The sequence below is a fragment of the Bidens hawaiensis genome, unplaced genomic scaffold, assembly GCF_021521415.1.
Source record: "Bidens hawaiensis isolate Kalapana, Puna unplaced genomic scaffold, B.hawaiensis_p1.1 tig00054034_1, whole genome shotgun sequence".
NCBI lineage: Eukaryota > Viridiplantae > Streptophyta > Magnoliopsida > Asterales > Asteraceae > Bidens > Bidens hawaiensis.
Genome location: NW_027506282.1, coordinates 80271 through 93979, shown reverse-complemented (window position 1 = coordinate 93979; position 13709 = coordinate 80271). Strand labels below are relative to the sequence as shown.

General features: G+C 44.3%; 1 protein-coding gene across 1 annotated transcript; it reads right to left on the bottom strand.

The window, feature by feature from the left end:
- Nucleotides 1–9880: 9880 nt before the first annotated feature.
- Nucleotides 9881–12997, bottom strand: LOC143617354 (zinc finger protein WIP2-like). Its single transcript, XM_077089944.1, has 2 exons — nt 11962–12997; nt 9881–10420 (listed from the first exon to the last, which is right to left on the bottom strand). Exons 1-2 carry the CDS (start codon nt 12556–12558, stop codon nt 9965–9967), a joined length of 1053 nt encoding a protein of 350 aa, XP_076946059.1. The 5' UTR covers nt 12559–12997; the 3' UTR covers nt 9881–9964.
- Nucleotides 12998–13709: the final 712 nt, after the last annotated feature.

Genomic DNA, 13709 nt, shown 5'->3' with positions numbered 1-13709 from the left:
AGGAGGACCCAGCAAAGAAGGCCCTATCGTCATCAAAAGCCAGCTGGGGCACTACATCACTTCTCGCACTCTTGCTGACAACGGCGCCTCGTCAACGGTGATGTACAGGCAGTTCTTCGACAAGCTAGATGACGAAGACAAGGAACGCCTGGAAACGATCTACGCCTCGATGGAAGGGTTCGACGGCAGCACAAACACCCCCCTGGGTATCCTATCTTTCCCCGTCACTCTTACGGATGGGAATCACTCACGCACAGAAGACGTGGATTTTGTCGTGATGAAGAAGCCACACCACACATACGACATTCTCTTCGGAAGAGACGGGATGGCAAGATTCAACGCCGTGGTATTTTCAGTCCACGGCATGATGGGATGGCCAACAGCTGAGGGTTTAGCGATGATCACCGGCATTCCCCAGGTATGCATCGCATCTGTCTCATCTAAACCCAAACCAAAGATGGCTAAACCAACCATCACCGAACCGGAAAGATGGGCCTTCAACGGCAAATACCCTGACCAGGCCGTTACCATTGGCCCAACAGTTGTTGATCCCACACGCACCTTACTCAAACGCTTACTACAGAAAACGCTGACATCTTCGCGTGGACACCAGCTGACATGACTGGTGTACCCCGAAGTAAGGCAGAGCATAAGCTCAAGTGCGATCCGGCTGTTACGCCAGTCGTACAAAAGCGCAGAGTAATGGGCCCAGAACAAACTAACGCGTGTAGAACCCAAGTCAATGAACTCCTTGACGCAGGCGTCGTACGCGTTAGCAGATATCAAACATGGGTTGCAAATCCCGTTATGGTACCGAAGAATAACAAACAATGGCGCATGTGCATAGATTTCAAGGACTTGAACAAAGCATGCCCCAAAGATTGTTATCCGTTACCCGAAATTGATCTTAAGGTGGATTCGTTAGCACCGTTTCACCTTAAATGCTTCCTGGATGCGTATAAGGGGTACCATCAAATCCACATGGCCGTTGATGATCAGGACAAAACCGCTTTTCGGACGCCCGATGGCACATTTTGTTACCAAATGATGCCATTCGGACTTAAGAATGCCGGGTCCACATACCAACGCCTGATGGACAACCAGTTTCATGCCCAAATTGGGAGAAACTTGGAAGTCTACATGGATGACTTGGTCATCAAAAGCCCTGACGCAGAAGCGATGTTGAAAGACATCGAAGAAACTTTCAACACGCTTAGGAAGATAAACATGAAACTCAACCCGGGCAAGTGTGCCTTTGGAATGGAAGAAGGGAAGTTCTTGGGGGTCATCGTCACTAAAGATGGCTTCAGAGCGAACCCTGAAAAGGTCGAAGCCATTAACAAAATGGAATCACCTACTACCATCAAACAGGCTCAGACACTGAATGGACGACTAGTGGCACTTAATCGCTTTTTGGCAAACCACGCGGATAAGTCGTTTCCTTTCGTGTCAACATTGAGGAACTGTTTAAAGAAAACGCACTTCCGCTGGACACCAGAAGCGGAAGCAGCTTTTCAGGAGACTTGGTCACGCTTGATCGAACTCCCAACGCTCACAGCACCAAAAGCGGGAGAGGAGTTAATCCTATACCTTTCCGCAACAGATAGAGCAACCGGGGCAGTCCTGCTAGTAGAGCGAAAAGGCATCCAGATGCCAATCTATTATGTCAGCCGTGTCCTAACAGACGTAGAAACCCGGTACTCTACCCTCGAAAAATTAGTCTTAGCACTTATACACGCTTCACGCAGGTTAAGACGATATTTCCAGGGCCACCCAATCACCATTCTCTCCAACTTCAAACTTGCAAACGTTCTACGAAAACCCGAGTTATCGGGACGCCTAGCCAAATGGGCAATTGAGTTAGGGGAATACGCGATAAAGTATAAGCCAAGAACAGCCATAAAAGGCCAGGTTTTGGCCGACTTTATTGCGGAAGTGCCTGCATCGCGGGAAAAAGAGTGCCAGGAAGAGGCTCAACCCTCTCCAGCACAGAACATCAATGATGTCTGGCGACTCTACACTGATGGAGCAGCCAGTAACGAGGGTTCAGGCGCTAGGCTGAAACTAACCAACCCAACAGGCCAAGAATACACTTACGCTATTCGACTGGATTTTCCAAGTACGAATAACGAAGCCGAGTATGAAGCATTCTTGGCCGGGCTGAGAATTGCGCGTAAGATGGGAGTGAAACACTTGGAAGCCCACGTTGATTCCATGTTAGTAGCCAATCAAATAAACGGGACGTACACGACCGTGAACGACACAATGGCCCTGTACCTCGCACAAGCAAAAACCCTTATGCGCGATTTTAACGATTGCAAAGTCATACACGTCAAGCGTAGTGAAAACAAATCTGCGGATGCGTTAAGCAAGCTTGCATCATTAGCCTTCACCCACTTGAGAAAGGACATCCGCATTGAACTCCTCGAGGCACCTTCGGTCCCGCACAAGGAAATTTGTGTCATCCAAACTGGCACAGAAACGTGGATGACACCAATAATAAAATACCTTGCGGCAGGTACACTACCAGAGTAAAAAACACAGGCAAGAAAACTACGCTGTAAAGCACTGAATTATCAACTCATCGATGACATCCTTTACAGACGTAACTTTCTTGGCCCACTCTTAAGATGCGTGGACAACCAAGATGCTGACTACCTCCTAAGGGAAGTACACGAAGATATCTGTGGAGTACACGCAGGTCCACGCACTGTTGTAGCTAAGCTAAACAACGCGGGATACTTTTGGCCGGGAATGCATACGGATGCGCTGGCATACATCAGAAAATGCAAGTCTTGTCAGCTCTACACACCCAACACGCACCGCCCGAAGAATGAACTTGTTCCAGTCACCTCTTCATGGCCATTTCAGAAGTGGGCCATCGATGTGACAGGCCCATTTCCTACAGCAGCAGGAAATGTTCAGTTCCTAGTGGTAGCCATCGACTACTTCACCAAGTGGATAGAAGCAAAACCCTTAGCCCAAACAACCGCGAAACATATCAAAAAATTTATTTGGGAATTTATTATTTGTCGTTTTGGACTTCCGCAGAATTTGGTGAGCGATAACGGCACCAACTTTGCTGACAAGAAGCTACAAAAGTGGCTGGAAGAACTTCAAATCACCCACACTTTTACCTCAGTGGCGCACCCGCAGGGTAATGGTGAGGTAGAAAGAGCAAATAAGAGCATCGTTGAAGGCATAAAGAAAAGACTCTTGGAACATATGTCCGGCTGGGCAAACAGAACGCTGAAAAAGGCCAGTACGGGAGAAACCCCGTTCAGTCTCACTTATGGCACTGAAGCCATGGTCCCGGTCGAAATTGGTTTACCCTCACCAAGGGTCTTGATTCAGCCAGAAGACAATGATGCGGAAAGACGGTTAGACCTTATGCTAACCGAGGAACGCAGAGACTTAGCCGCAGTGCGTGAAGAGAACTACAAGCGACAAATGCAAAAGTACTACAACACGCGGATAAAACTCTGCAACTTCAATGTAGGAGACTACATACTGCGTAACAACGAGGCTTCGAACCAACAACGCCCAGGAAAACTGGCCCCGGTCTGGGAAGGGCCATACATAATCAAAGAAGTTCTGGGAAAGGGCGCGTACCGGCTCGAAAGGCTCGATGGCACTCCTATCCCAAGAACATGGAATGGAGCTCAATTACGCAAATGTTATATGTAGATCAATTCCAAACTTGTAAAGAAAAGGCCTAGAGCCACTTCTAATGGAAATGATTCTCCTTTCACAATGTGTTGATAGCCTTACCTTTATACTTATGAACTTCCCACACTGATGTGCCGGTATTCACCGCATAAATATGGGAAGAAGTAAGTCGTTACGTGTGGAAGGCGGCAAAACCCGCATAAACAAAAAACGGTAAAAATTTCAAAAGTTTTAAGGAAAACCTACACGCAGGTCAGATGTAAGTAAAGTTTAGCCATCCTAAGTGCAAGTGACGGTCTTACCCGCACAATCACGAACAAGGAGGCAAAACTTCAACCTATTATCTACCACGTTCAAAGGTTAACTTATTCTGAACACTTAGAAAATTTCAAAGGAAAAGATGAGGAAAACTTCCACGCAGGTCAGATATAAGTAAAGTTAAGCCATCCTACTAAGTGTAAGTGACGGTCATACCCACACAATCATGAAAGAGGAAGCGAAACAAACTTATAATTTGCCACGTTAAAAAGTTAACTTATCTAAGTACTAAAGAAATTGCTAAGTTAAATCAAAACATGCGTAAAATAAACAAGGAAAGGAATTAACACAATCTTTATTCCATCAGAATTCAAATATTACAAAGATTGCTGGGTGCATACCCGCATACAAAAGAAGCTATACAAAAAAAAAAAAAAAAAATCTACGCTAATGGTGGAAAGGGATCTTCAGGATCATGCTTCAGGACCACCTCCACTTGGACCCGCACCATCAGTAGAGCGTGGCGGTTCAAGGAAAGCTTTAAGAATAGCTAGCCCATTATCAGCAGCAGCGACTTCGTTTACCTTCTCCACCACCGGATGCGGGAAGGCGGCATACTGATTCACTGCTTGGTCATAAACAGCTTCAGTATCCACATCATACAAAGGGAAGTTGGAAGGCGGGATGCCTTTCTCAACAAACCCTAGACCAAGCAGGAAACCGGCCTTTTCCCCATCCTCATGAGAAGCGTTGAGGGCTGTGCTCATAGCATCGTCATAAGACGTCTCTGTGAAGACCCGATGCACAACCTACAAAAAAGAAAAAAATACAAGTATCAAAACCTTTTCTATTTACAAAGAAAAGTGTAAAGACATTATGAAGTTAAACTTACCTGAGACAACGCTTCTCGAAGAAGCCATTCCTTGGCAACCAGAGCTTCTTGGAGGGCGGCTTGAGCTTGGTTACGGGCGCGTTCGGCTTCACTTTGGTTGAGGTTGGCAAGCAACACTTCTTTAGCCGCAGCCTCTTCAACGCCCTTTAGCTTCCGCTCAGTCTGGTCAAGCACCCCCCTCTGGTCCAGGATCTCTTGAAGCTTCTTCGCGTCTTCCATCGCCAAGGCATCATGAGCCTGTTGGAGCGCCTCTAGTTTAGCTTTAAGTTCCTCATTCTCGAGGTGTAGAGGCTCAGCAACAGCTTCAGCCTTAGTGTCCCTTTCAGTTGCGTTCCTAGCAGTTTCCTTAGCCAGCCGAAGCTGTTCGTTAACAGCTTGGGCAGCCTTGGAACGGGCCTCGAGACGGGCCTGAACTTCAACTTCAAGGGCCTTGAACGCCTTCTCTTTCTCCGCGGCAGCCGCGGAGAGCCTCCTATTCTCCTCCCGGATAGCCCGCGCCTGAGCTACTTCTTGGATTCGAGCTGCTTTTAACTTGTCGTTTTCACGACAAAGCAGCTCGACGCGCGGCTGCATCCGGGCCAGGAGAACCCGAAGCTCATTGGGTTAGCCTACCCTCCTGGTAGCTAGCCATGGCTTCCCCCAACGCACCACTGGGAGCTGCGTGACGAGCCCACTCCACGCATTCCACAGGTGTGCGAAGGGTTGTTCCTCGGCGGATGTTCCATCGCGGAACATACACTTCATTGGAATCCGACACTGCAAATAACAAAAAGCAGTTAGGAAAAGATGATATATAAAAGAAAAAAAAAAGAGGAGACCAAAAGAACCCTACGCACCTGTAGGGTCAATAACAGGCTAATAGCCGCCAAACCCATCACCTGAACCCAAGGGAAATCCGTCCAAGAGGTCAGGTAGATGGGAAGGAAGCAGAGGTTGGCGAGAAGCCCCATGCATACCTGAAGGATCGGCCGTCGTTGCCGATGACGGAGGAGGCATGGTGAAGGCCGCCGCGGTCGCCGCTGCGGAGTCCGCAGCAAAAGTAACCGCCGGCTCAGTGAAAGATGCGGTAAATATGGCACTGACAGCCGGCGGTGATGTCATCACAGCTGGAACAGTTGGCTCAACGGAGTGAGCAACTGAACCAGCGGAAGCAGGCGCAGGCGCAGCCGCCTGGGTCGTCGCCTCAGGTAGGCTGACCAAGCCTACCGTCATGGGTCCGGAGGTACTCCTCCCCGCTTCACCCTGGAATGCGGTAGCATCCACGCCTGCACAAAGAAGAAAAGTATTAATGATGGAATGCTATGAAGTTAAAAATAAAGTTTGTACTTACGGGTTTTCTTGAGCCTGAAAGTGCGGACAGGCGGGGATGAACCCGATGGAGCCGGCCTCTTCACGCCGCTCACCGTTGTCTCCCTGGGCTCTCCGGAGGTGACAGTCGTCGCAGCCTCCGGAGCAGTGGTCTTATCACCCCCGGGGTTCCCCGCCACCTCCTCGCTCTCGGTCTCTGAATCAGACCGAGGCACCGGATCGGCAGTGGCCACCCTCGCCTTCCCCTTCCCGCCGGCAGCCTTCTTCTTCCGCACCAACGAAGGACCATCTGCGGATTCCTCATCAGAACACAGGATTAGAGGAATTCCAGCAGAGGTTTCAACATTGAGGGGTCGAGGGTTGACTAACGCCTTACCTGGCCGCCTGGCGCTCAGGATCTGGTGGCCTGGCGGGTAGACCTCCATGAACCGATCCGTCGTCTGTGCAAGGATGGGCAACTCGTTCTCATCTAGAGCACGAGTACCCATCCGAGCAGGACTATCAGCCTCCCGCGGATACAGGAGCGACTGCAAGTCGTTCCCCTCTGAAATAAAAGACAACAGTTAGAAGACAAACATATATAAACAAAGAAGACAGATCGTACCGTAAGGGACAGAATTCGAACCGTATTCAAGTACGATCGGGATCTTTTGCGCATCCGCATCCTTCCACACCCGGCTCATCCCGAGCATCACCATCCCGGACTCCGCAAAACGGTAAACCGGAGATTGGACTCGGGATATCTTCGAGAACCATTCCGCCTCCTGGTAGTTGGAGGCGTGAAGGCTGGGGAGTGCTTGCCCATTCTTGAACTTCATGGCAAGGGGGATGGCGCGAGCGGAGATGAAAAAGAACTCCCGCTTCCATGAACGAAGACTGTGCTCGGTTGCGCAAATCTTCAAACCCTTGATCCGGGTTATCAGAGTGTACCACCCTTGGATGCACCTCCAAGAGTAGAAGGTCATCAGGCGGTCGACGAAGGGCTCAACGCCCAGAATCCGGCACACCCACTCGTAGTGGCGAATCTTCGCGATCGCCATCGGGTGCACCTCGGTCAGGTGCACTTCGTGCCTCTCCAGGACACGGTACACAAACTTTGTCAATGGGAACCTAAGATTCCCATAGACAAAGAATGCAGCATATACCCCGATCTTGCCTCTGGGGGCATCATACACCGTCTGATGAGGCTCAGGAAACTCAGGCTCGAGAGACTCGAGCATGAACTTCCTGACGATGTACTGATATAGATCGACAGGCAGAGCACACTGGCACTCGCCAGCAGTACTCTTGTCATCCTTGTCAGACGTGGATGACGGGTGTTCGACGTACACCCTAGCCTCCTGGGCTGTAGCCTCAAGATCATGAACAGAAGACATCTTGCAGGTGTGAAAATGAGAACGATTTCAAGAGAAGGCTCGGCTGAAAAGGTGAGTATTCGCCGGAAATCGTTTTGAAGATGAAGAGAAAAGTGAAAGTGTGGATTACAAAGGACCCTCTCCCCCTTTATATACTAATCGCAATTAATGCAATGAATTTAATGCGGAAGAGAGAGAAATCACAGGTGCAATGAAACTATGACACGTGGCAGAAAGCAAGCTGCCAACAGCTGTTGAAAAGACGCGTGTTAGTAATTTCGCGGCCACGCGCCCGAAAATTTGCGCCCACGCGCCTGGAATGACCATATACTGTCACGTCGCCATAACTTCCTGCACGTCCTGACACTGTCAGAAGAAACCGTCGGACGACGTTTCAATAGTTTGGACTGTTCTTATCCTTTCACCAACTCTTCGAATTTCAAAATTTCAAAAAGATTCAAAAGCGGTAAAATACCCCTTACCTTGGCAACCAAGTAACTATAAGACAGGTGCGAGTAAAGTGTTAAGGCAAAACCCTTCACATACTTAGCACCCGCAGGGAATTGACGCCAGGAATACCTTGGAAGTAAAGTAACCGTAAGACGAGTGCGGGTACAGTGTCAAGGCAAAACCCTTCACATACTTAGCACTCTGCAGGGAATTCAAACCAAGAAGGATCTTCTGGGCCATGTTTGCGGAAACGGGAATAACATCCCCGCATGACGGGAACGTCGAAAACTATATTGTTTGAAACTCCAAGATGGAATTGGTAGTTTTAGCATAATTGATCACTATTTTGAAAACTACCAAAACCCCATGGAGAATCCACACAAGTGGGACTCAACGCTCCTGACTTGCGAGGAGGTTACAGACCTACCCGCTTCATACCCAAAGATAAAGCAGAAAAGTCGGGAATTTCTGCGTGACATCAGGAAAACCGCGGGAAGAATCCCCACGGAAAACCTTAAAACTAAAAACCCTTTTCAAAACCCCTTGCTAGTCCAAAAGTTCACCTCACTTAATAATAATTCATGAGAAGAACATTGGACTGGGGGGACTTGAAGAGGTAGGTCCCAGCAGAGCCCAGTTGGACCCGCAAGACTCACCTTGAACAGGGACGTCTGCGCAACGACCAACTGCTTCCGCAGGACCCACCATGCTCAGAGAAAACCTTACGCGCAGTACGCCAGCTGTACCCGCAGGGAAAGCCTCCCAATGGTGAAGTACCCCGCTTGTTCCCGCAGTTGCGGATACAAGCCATCAGGGAAGGCTACCCGCACTGACAGCAAGGCTACACGCACAAGGCACTAACTCTTGCTACTTCAGTAGTCACATGAAGGAATGAGCAAGGCGGGAATACTCCCGCCTAAATGAGCCAGTCCGTATGCTTCTGGAAGATCTTTTGTACTATACCTACCAAGGTATGGGCAAAACAGACGATCTGACCAGAACAGTCCATGAACCAATCACAGGGTGACAGCTCACCGACAACAGTACGAGGAGGAGCACCCTCTAGTACTGTTTGTCACTATTAGCCGCTGCCTACTCACCAACCCTTACTATGGGACGTGCGCAGCCTACAGTTGGTGGAACAGTGCATAGCCGGCAGTAAAGGAACAGTGTACAGCCGACCTTGTTACTGTCGGCCGTAGTCTATCCACCAACCAGCATGGCCTGTGCGTAGTCCACTGTTGGTAGAACAGGAATACTATTCAGCCGGCTGTACCTTCTAGGAAACCTACATTCGGCTATAAATACTCCAACACCTTGGAATGGTAGGGACATCATCTGATATCTCATCTTATCTTATCTAGCAATCTCTTAATATATACTTATATTCAGAGCAATCTAGTCTGATTCTCACGCCGGAGGGTGGTCACAAGGAGGAACCCCCCCTTCTCAGTGACGAGCTTACGGTGTCTGTTTTGCAGGTCACATTACTTAACCCCCAGATTATCCGTAATCTGCCCTGGGTCACCCGAAGAACAACCTTCTCTGCTGGACCTCATCCTCATGGGAAACATTACTTAACCCCCAGATTATCCGTAATCTGCCCTGGGTCACTTAGTATTTCTTCAATTTGTTTATAAGGTGCTTCCTTCTTTGGAGGGTTGTTCGAGTTACGTAGTTATTATTATGAATAAATTCGATTGTCGTTTCAAAAAGAAAAACATCTAAATAATTGAATATTATTCAATTATATTTTAGCATTTTTAAAAGAGGAATTCTAAATACACCACCTAGTGTTGATAATATATCTTCAAGCTCAAAATGGAAATATAGAAGAAAGTGAATTATAACTTGAAAGACATCGAATTTACATATCTAGATTTAAATTAAAGTCCCATGAAAATATAAAGAACAAGTAAAAAAGAAAGGTTAAAAAAAAGGGTGATAACGCAAGAAAATCAAAGAGGGTCCGTCAAAAGTGATTCTGATATGATCACTTGAAACAGTAATTCAAGAGACAGCTTTTGACTGATTAATTATCACAATGAGATGATTCATTGTCTTGTTCAATCTCAGAAGCAGCTTCTTCATCTTCTAATTCAAAGCAACAATCATCAATCCCATAAGCTGCATGCCCATTCCCAAATGCCTTAATATGATCTTTCAAAGACCTCTTGTGTTTGAAATCCGATCCGCAGCTGCAATACCACAGTTTCCCACAGTTCTTTTCGTGCGTTCGCCAATCTCCTCGAACCGCAAACGCCTTACCACATTTTCGGCACATAAACGGCTTGATCCCATGCTTCCTTTTGTAATGTGTCTGAAGGGTTCTGAAATCTTTGAGTGGTTTAGCGCGTGGATGGTCAATGTTGTTTCGACATCCTGGTGCGCAGCAGTAGCATGGTAGCCTTAGCATGGCTGTTGGCTGTGTTCCTCTTAGGGATTCTGGGCCTCTTCTGTATTGAGATCCATGCCCCCACATATGCATCTATAAACCAATAAGCAATATATAAATTCACTACTAGATTAACATATGATACACACATTAAGAGTGAAACAATGCATTTATGTAAAAAGAATAAGCATGCTACACTTTATAGACATGCAGTCCCAATATAGCATTGCTAGATAGTTTTATTATTATTCGATTTATTTTCTAACCGTAAGAATCCGTTACCTGAAAAACTCACGGATGTGCTAGACAGACGAGGTTACGGTAGAAAACCAGTAGGTCAAAAGCTAGATTTGAAGGAACACAAACATTTGCAGTTTAGTATTAAATTATCAATTAAAAATTAATCCACCAAAATCTAGGGTCAAATGCATTAAAGACTAAGTTCTTATTATTATTCGTTTTCTTTTTCTAACAATAAGAATCCGTTACCAAGAAACTCACAGAACACAGACTAGATTATGGTTAAATTAAAACAAGTAGGTGGAAAGCAAGATTCAAAGGAACAGAAACATTGACAATTTAATATTGAATTATAACAATTAAAGCCACCAAAATATGTCAAATGCATTAAAGACTAAATTCTTGTAATTGCATACATCAAATTAAACAAATTTGGGTTCATTAATAACTGTTAGTTTTATGGGTACTCTCTAAATTCATCCTGGATATGTTAGGTATTTAATATAAAGGACTGGTTTATTTTTAGTTACAAGCAATATCTGTCTACTGCTACCAAAATAAATGGAAGTAAAAAAAAAAAGACATTTATGCTAGAAGCTAGGATATTAAAAAGCAGTTCAAAAAGGAGCTAAAGGCTGTATGTATATACATATAATCTGCTCTCTTTAATAAGGGATGAAAGCAAGAAACTTTATATGATAGAATTTCCCAACCGCTAAAGTAAGTTATGTCGGATTTTATGGGTGGGAAATTACATTTGGATTAAATATCTAAGTGGTCAGAGATATGCAGTAAGATGAAAAGAAGGCTTCTTTTTCTTTTTACATGTTCAGATATATATTATCACAAAGACCATACATGATGAATAGAACAAGAAGAAGGTTTCAGTTTTGTTTTTTGAAACAGCTGCAGATGATTTGAAGAAAGGAGAAAAAGAAGATTACAAACTCCAAGGAACAAAAAGCATAATCCTTGTCTTGTTCAATCACAGAAAAAGAAGAAATTGTTTTTACAGTTTACACCACTGTTTCTGACCAGTGTTTGGACCAAAGTCTTGATTTGTTCAAAATCCCCATAAATCATGCAGAGATGAAAGGAAAAGGTTTATATATGGGACTCAGGATTTATTTAATAAACAGTTTAATTAGTGAAAGTGAAGAAAAAGAGATAACCAACCCTAACCCTAAAATCCAAATATTATACAAACATACATACATACTATATTTCAATATGGAAACAAGGGTTGAACCTAGCAATAAAAGAAGTGCTTCAGGAGAGAATAATATTGCCTTTTTTTTTCTTTTTCTTTTTGTAACAAAAGAGAGATTCAAAGGAACTACTGGAAATAATTAAAAGTTGAATGTTTATGAGAGCTTTTAGGGTAATAATAATACCTGCATGTTATTGTATCTGTTGAAGGTCTTGAAGCAAAGAGGGCAAGAGAACTGAGTTGGTCCAATCAGAATCTGAGCTGGAGTTGGTATCCAATACTGACCTTTGTTGAGTGCACTTGTAAGATACCCATTGCTGTTGGTACCTTCTTCCTCCTCCACTTGTTTATGATCATCATTAACATCTTCTGTAACAATATTGCTGTTATTAGAATATGTGGAGAGCCTTGGGATGAGATCAGCTTCAGTTAAGCTAGAGTTTGGGAGGCCTAGATGAAGAGCTACAGTCACACTCTCATGATCATCAAGATCATCATCAGCAGTAGGAAGAGCTATCTTGTTCTTGTGTTCATCTACTTCCATGGTGGTTATACAAGATGCATAATCATTATCTTTGTTTGATGGTTTTCTTGTTGGACTTAAACTTAAGAGAGGAAGAGCTTCCCTAAGAGGTGGAGATGGTGGTGAGGGTTGAATTTGATAGTCATAGTAGTGAGTGAAATTGGAATAAGAGAGAGGAGGAGGAGATAGGTAGTGATAGTTAGGGTTAGGGTTAAGATTGAACCAAGATCCATTGAAGTAAGGGTGATTGCTGCTCATGTTTGTAAAAAGTGGGAAGCAAAGATCAGATGAACAGGTAAGCTAGGGTTATAATATGCAGAGAGAGATGATCAAAAAGGTGAAAAGTTGAAGACTGAACAAAAACCTAAAAGCCTAAAGGAGAGATGATAATCAACAAGGTAAATCAAGGTTCATAGAGTATTTAAAGCTCCTCCTCATATTAAAAAATTAGATAGACAAGATATCACTAGCTCTCTTGGATGTGACACATCAATACAGATACATGTATGAGAGAGAGAGAGAGAGAGAGAGAGAGAGAGAGAATTAAGATTAATGGGGAGCAGTGAGAGAGATAATGTTGGGACTTGAAAGAACAAAGGTCTGTCTTTGATTGCACTTTCCTGTGTGGAAAGGGGAAGTTTGTAAATGTAGAAAGTACTAAAACAATCCTTAAACCATTCATGTTCATCATTTCAGTCCCTAAACTTGTAGAAAGTACTCTCATCATTATTTATTTGGTCCTCATCTATATCAATGCACAAGGTGAACTACCAAAATTCCCACCAACCTTTGTGTAAAAATAGTTATAAATTAAATATGATACAATGAAAACTTAAAAAAGCTACCTTTTTTTAAAAATAAAACTACCTAAATTATAATGTATGCTTATGGTTAATGTCCCGCATTTTCAGCTACATCATTTGAAATGGATAATGTTCTTTAATGTCCCTCCAATTATATATTATCATTTCAAGACACATAGACTTTATTATAGAAACGCCCATATCTTTATAATGTCCCATAATGCCCCAACGGACGGTGTAAGAACTTTTATCCATCAATATAATGCCTTACTATACATGACGTTAAAAAAAATAAAATATTCATTAAACCATCACATTAAAACTTTAATAGTTTTCTTGAGCTATGTATCCTCTTAACAAGTAAACATATTTTTTCATTACATTTCAAATTACAAAGTTTATTTTTGTCACTTGATATAGTGTTTATATTATGCTATGATAAGAACAAACATCTTAAAATTAATACTATTATTTGAAAATTGTGACGTGGTATTGTTTTCTTGTTAACATGTCAGTTACATTAAATGATATTGGACAATTAGGGTCTCCCTATAGGAACACCTTCTGAAAAGGGTTTTTACACTATGTATATTCTCTCCCTATTAT

Excerpts from the sequence above, each read along its gene's own strand:
- LOC143617354 (XM_077089944.1), bottom strand. The coding sequence starts at position 12,558 with ATGAGCAGCAATCACCCTTACTTCAATGGATCTTGGTTCAATCTTAAC. Across the intron at positions 10,421-11,961 it reads ACAGATACAATAACATGCAG|ATGCATATGTGGGGGCATGG; the intron begins GTATTATTATTA and ends ATTGGTTTATAG.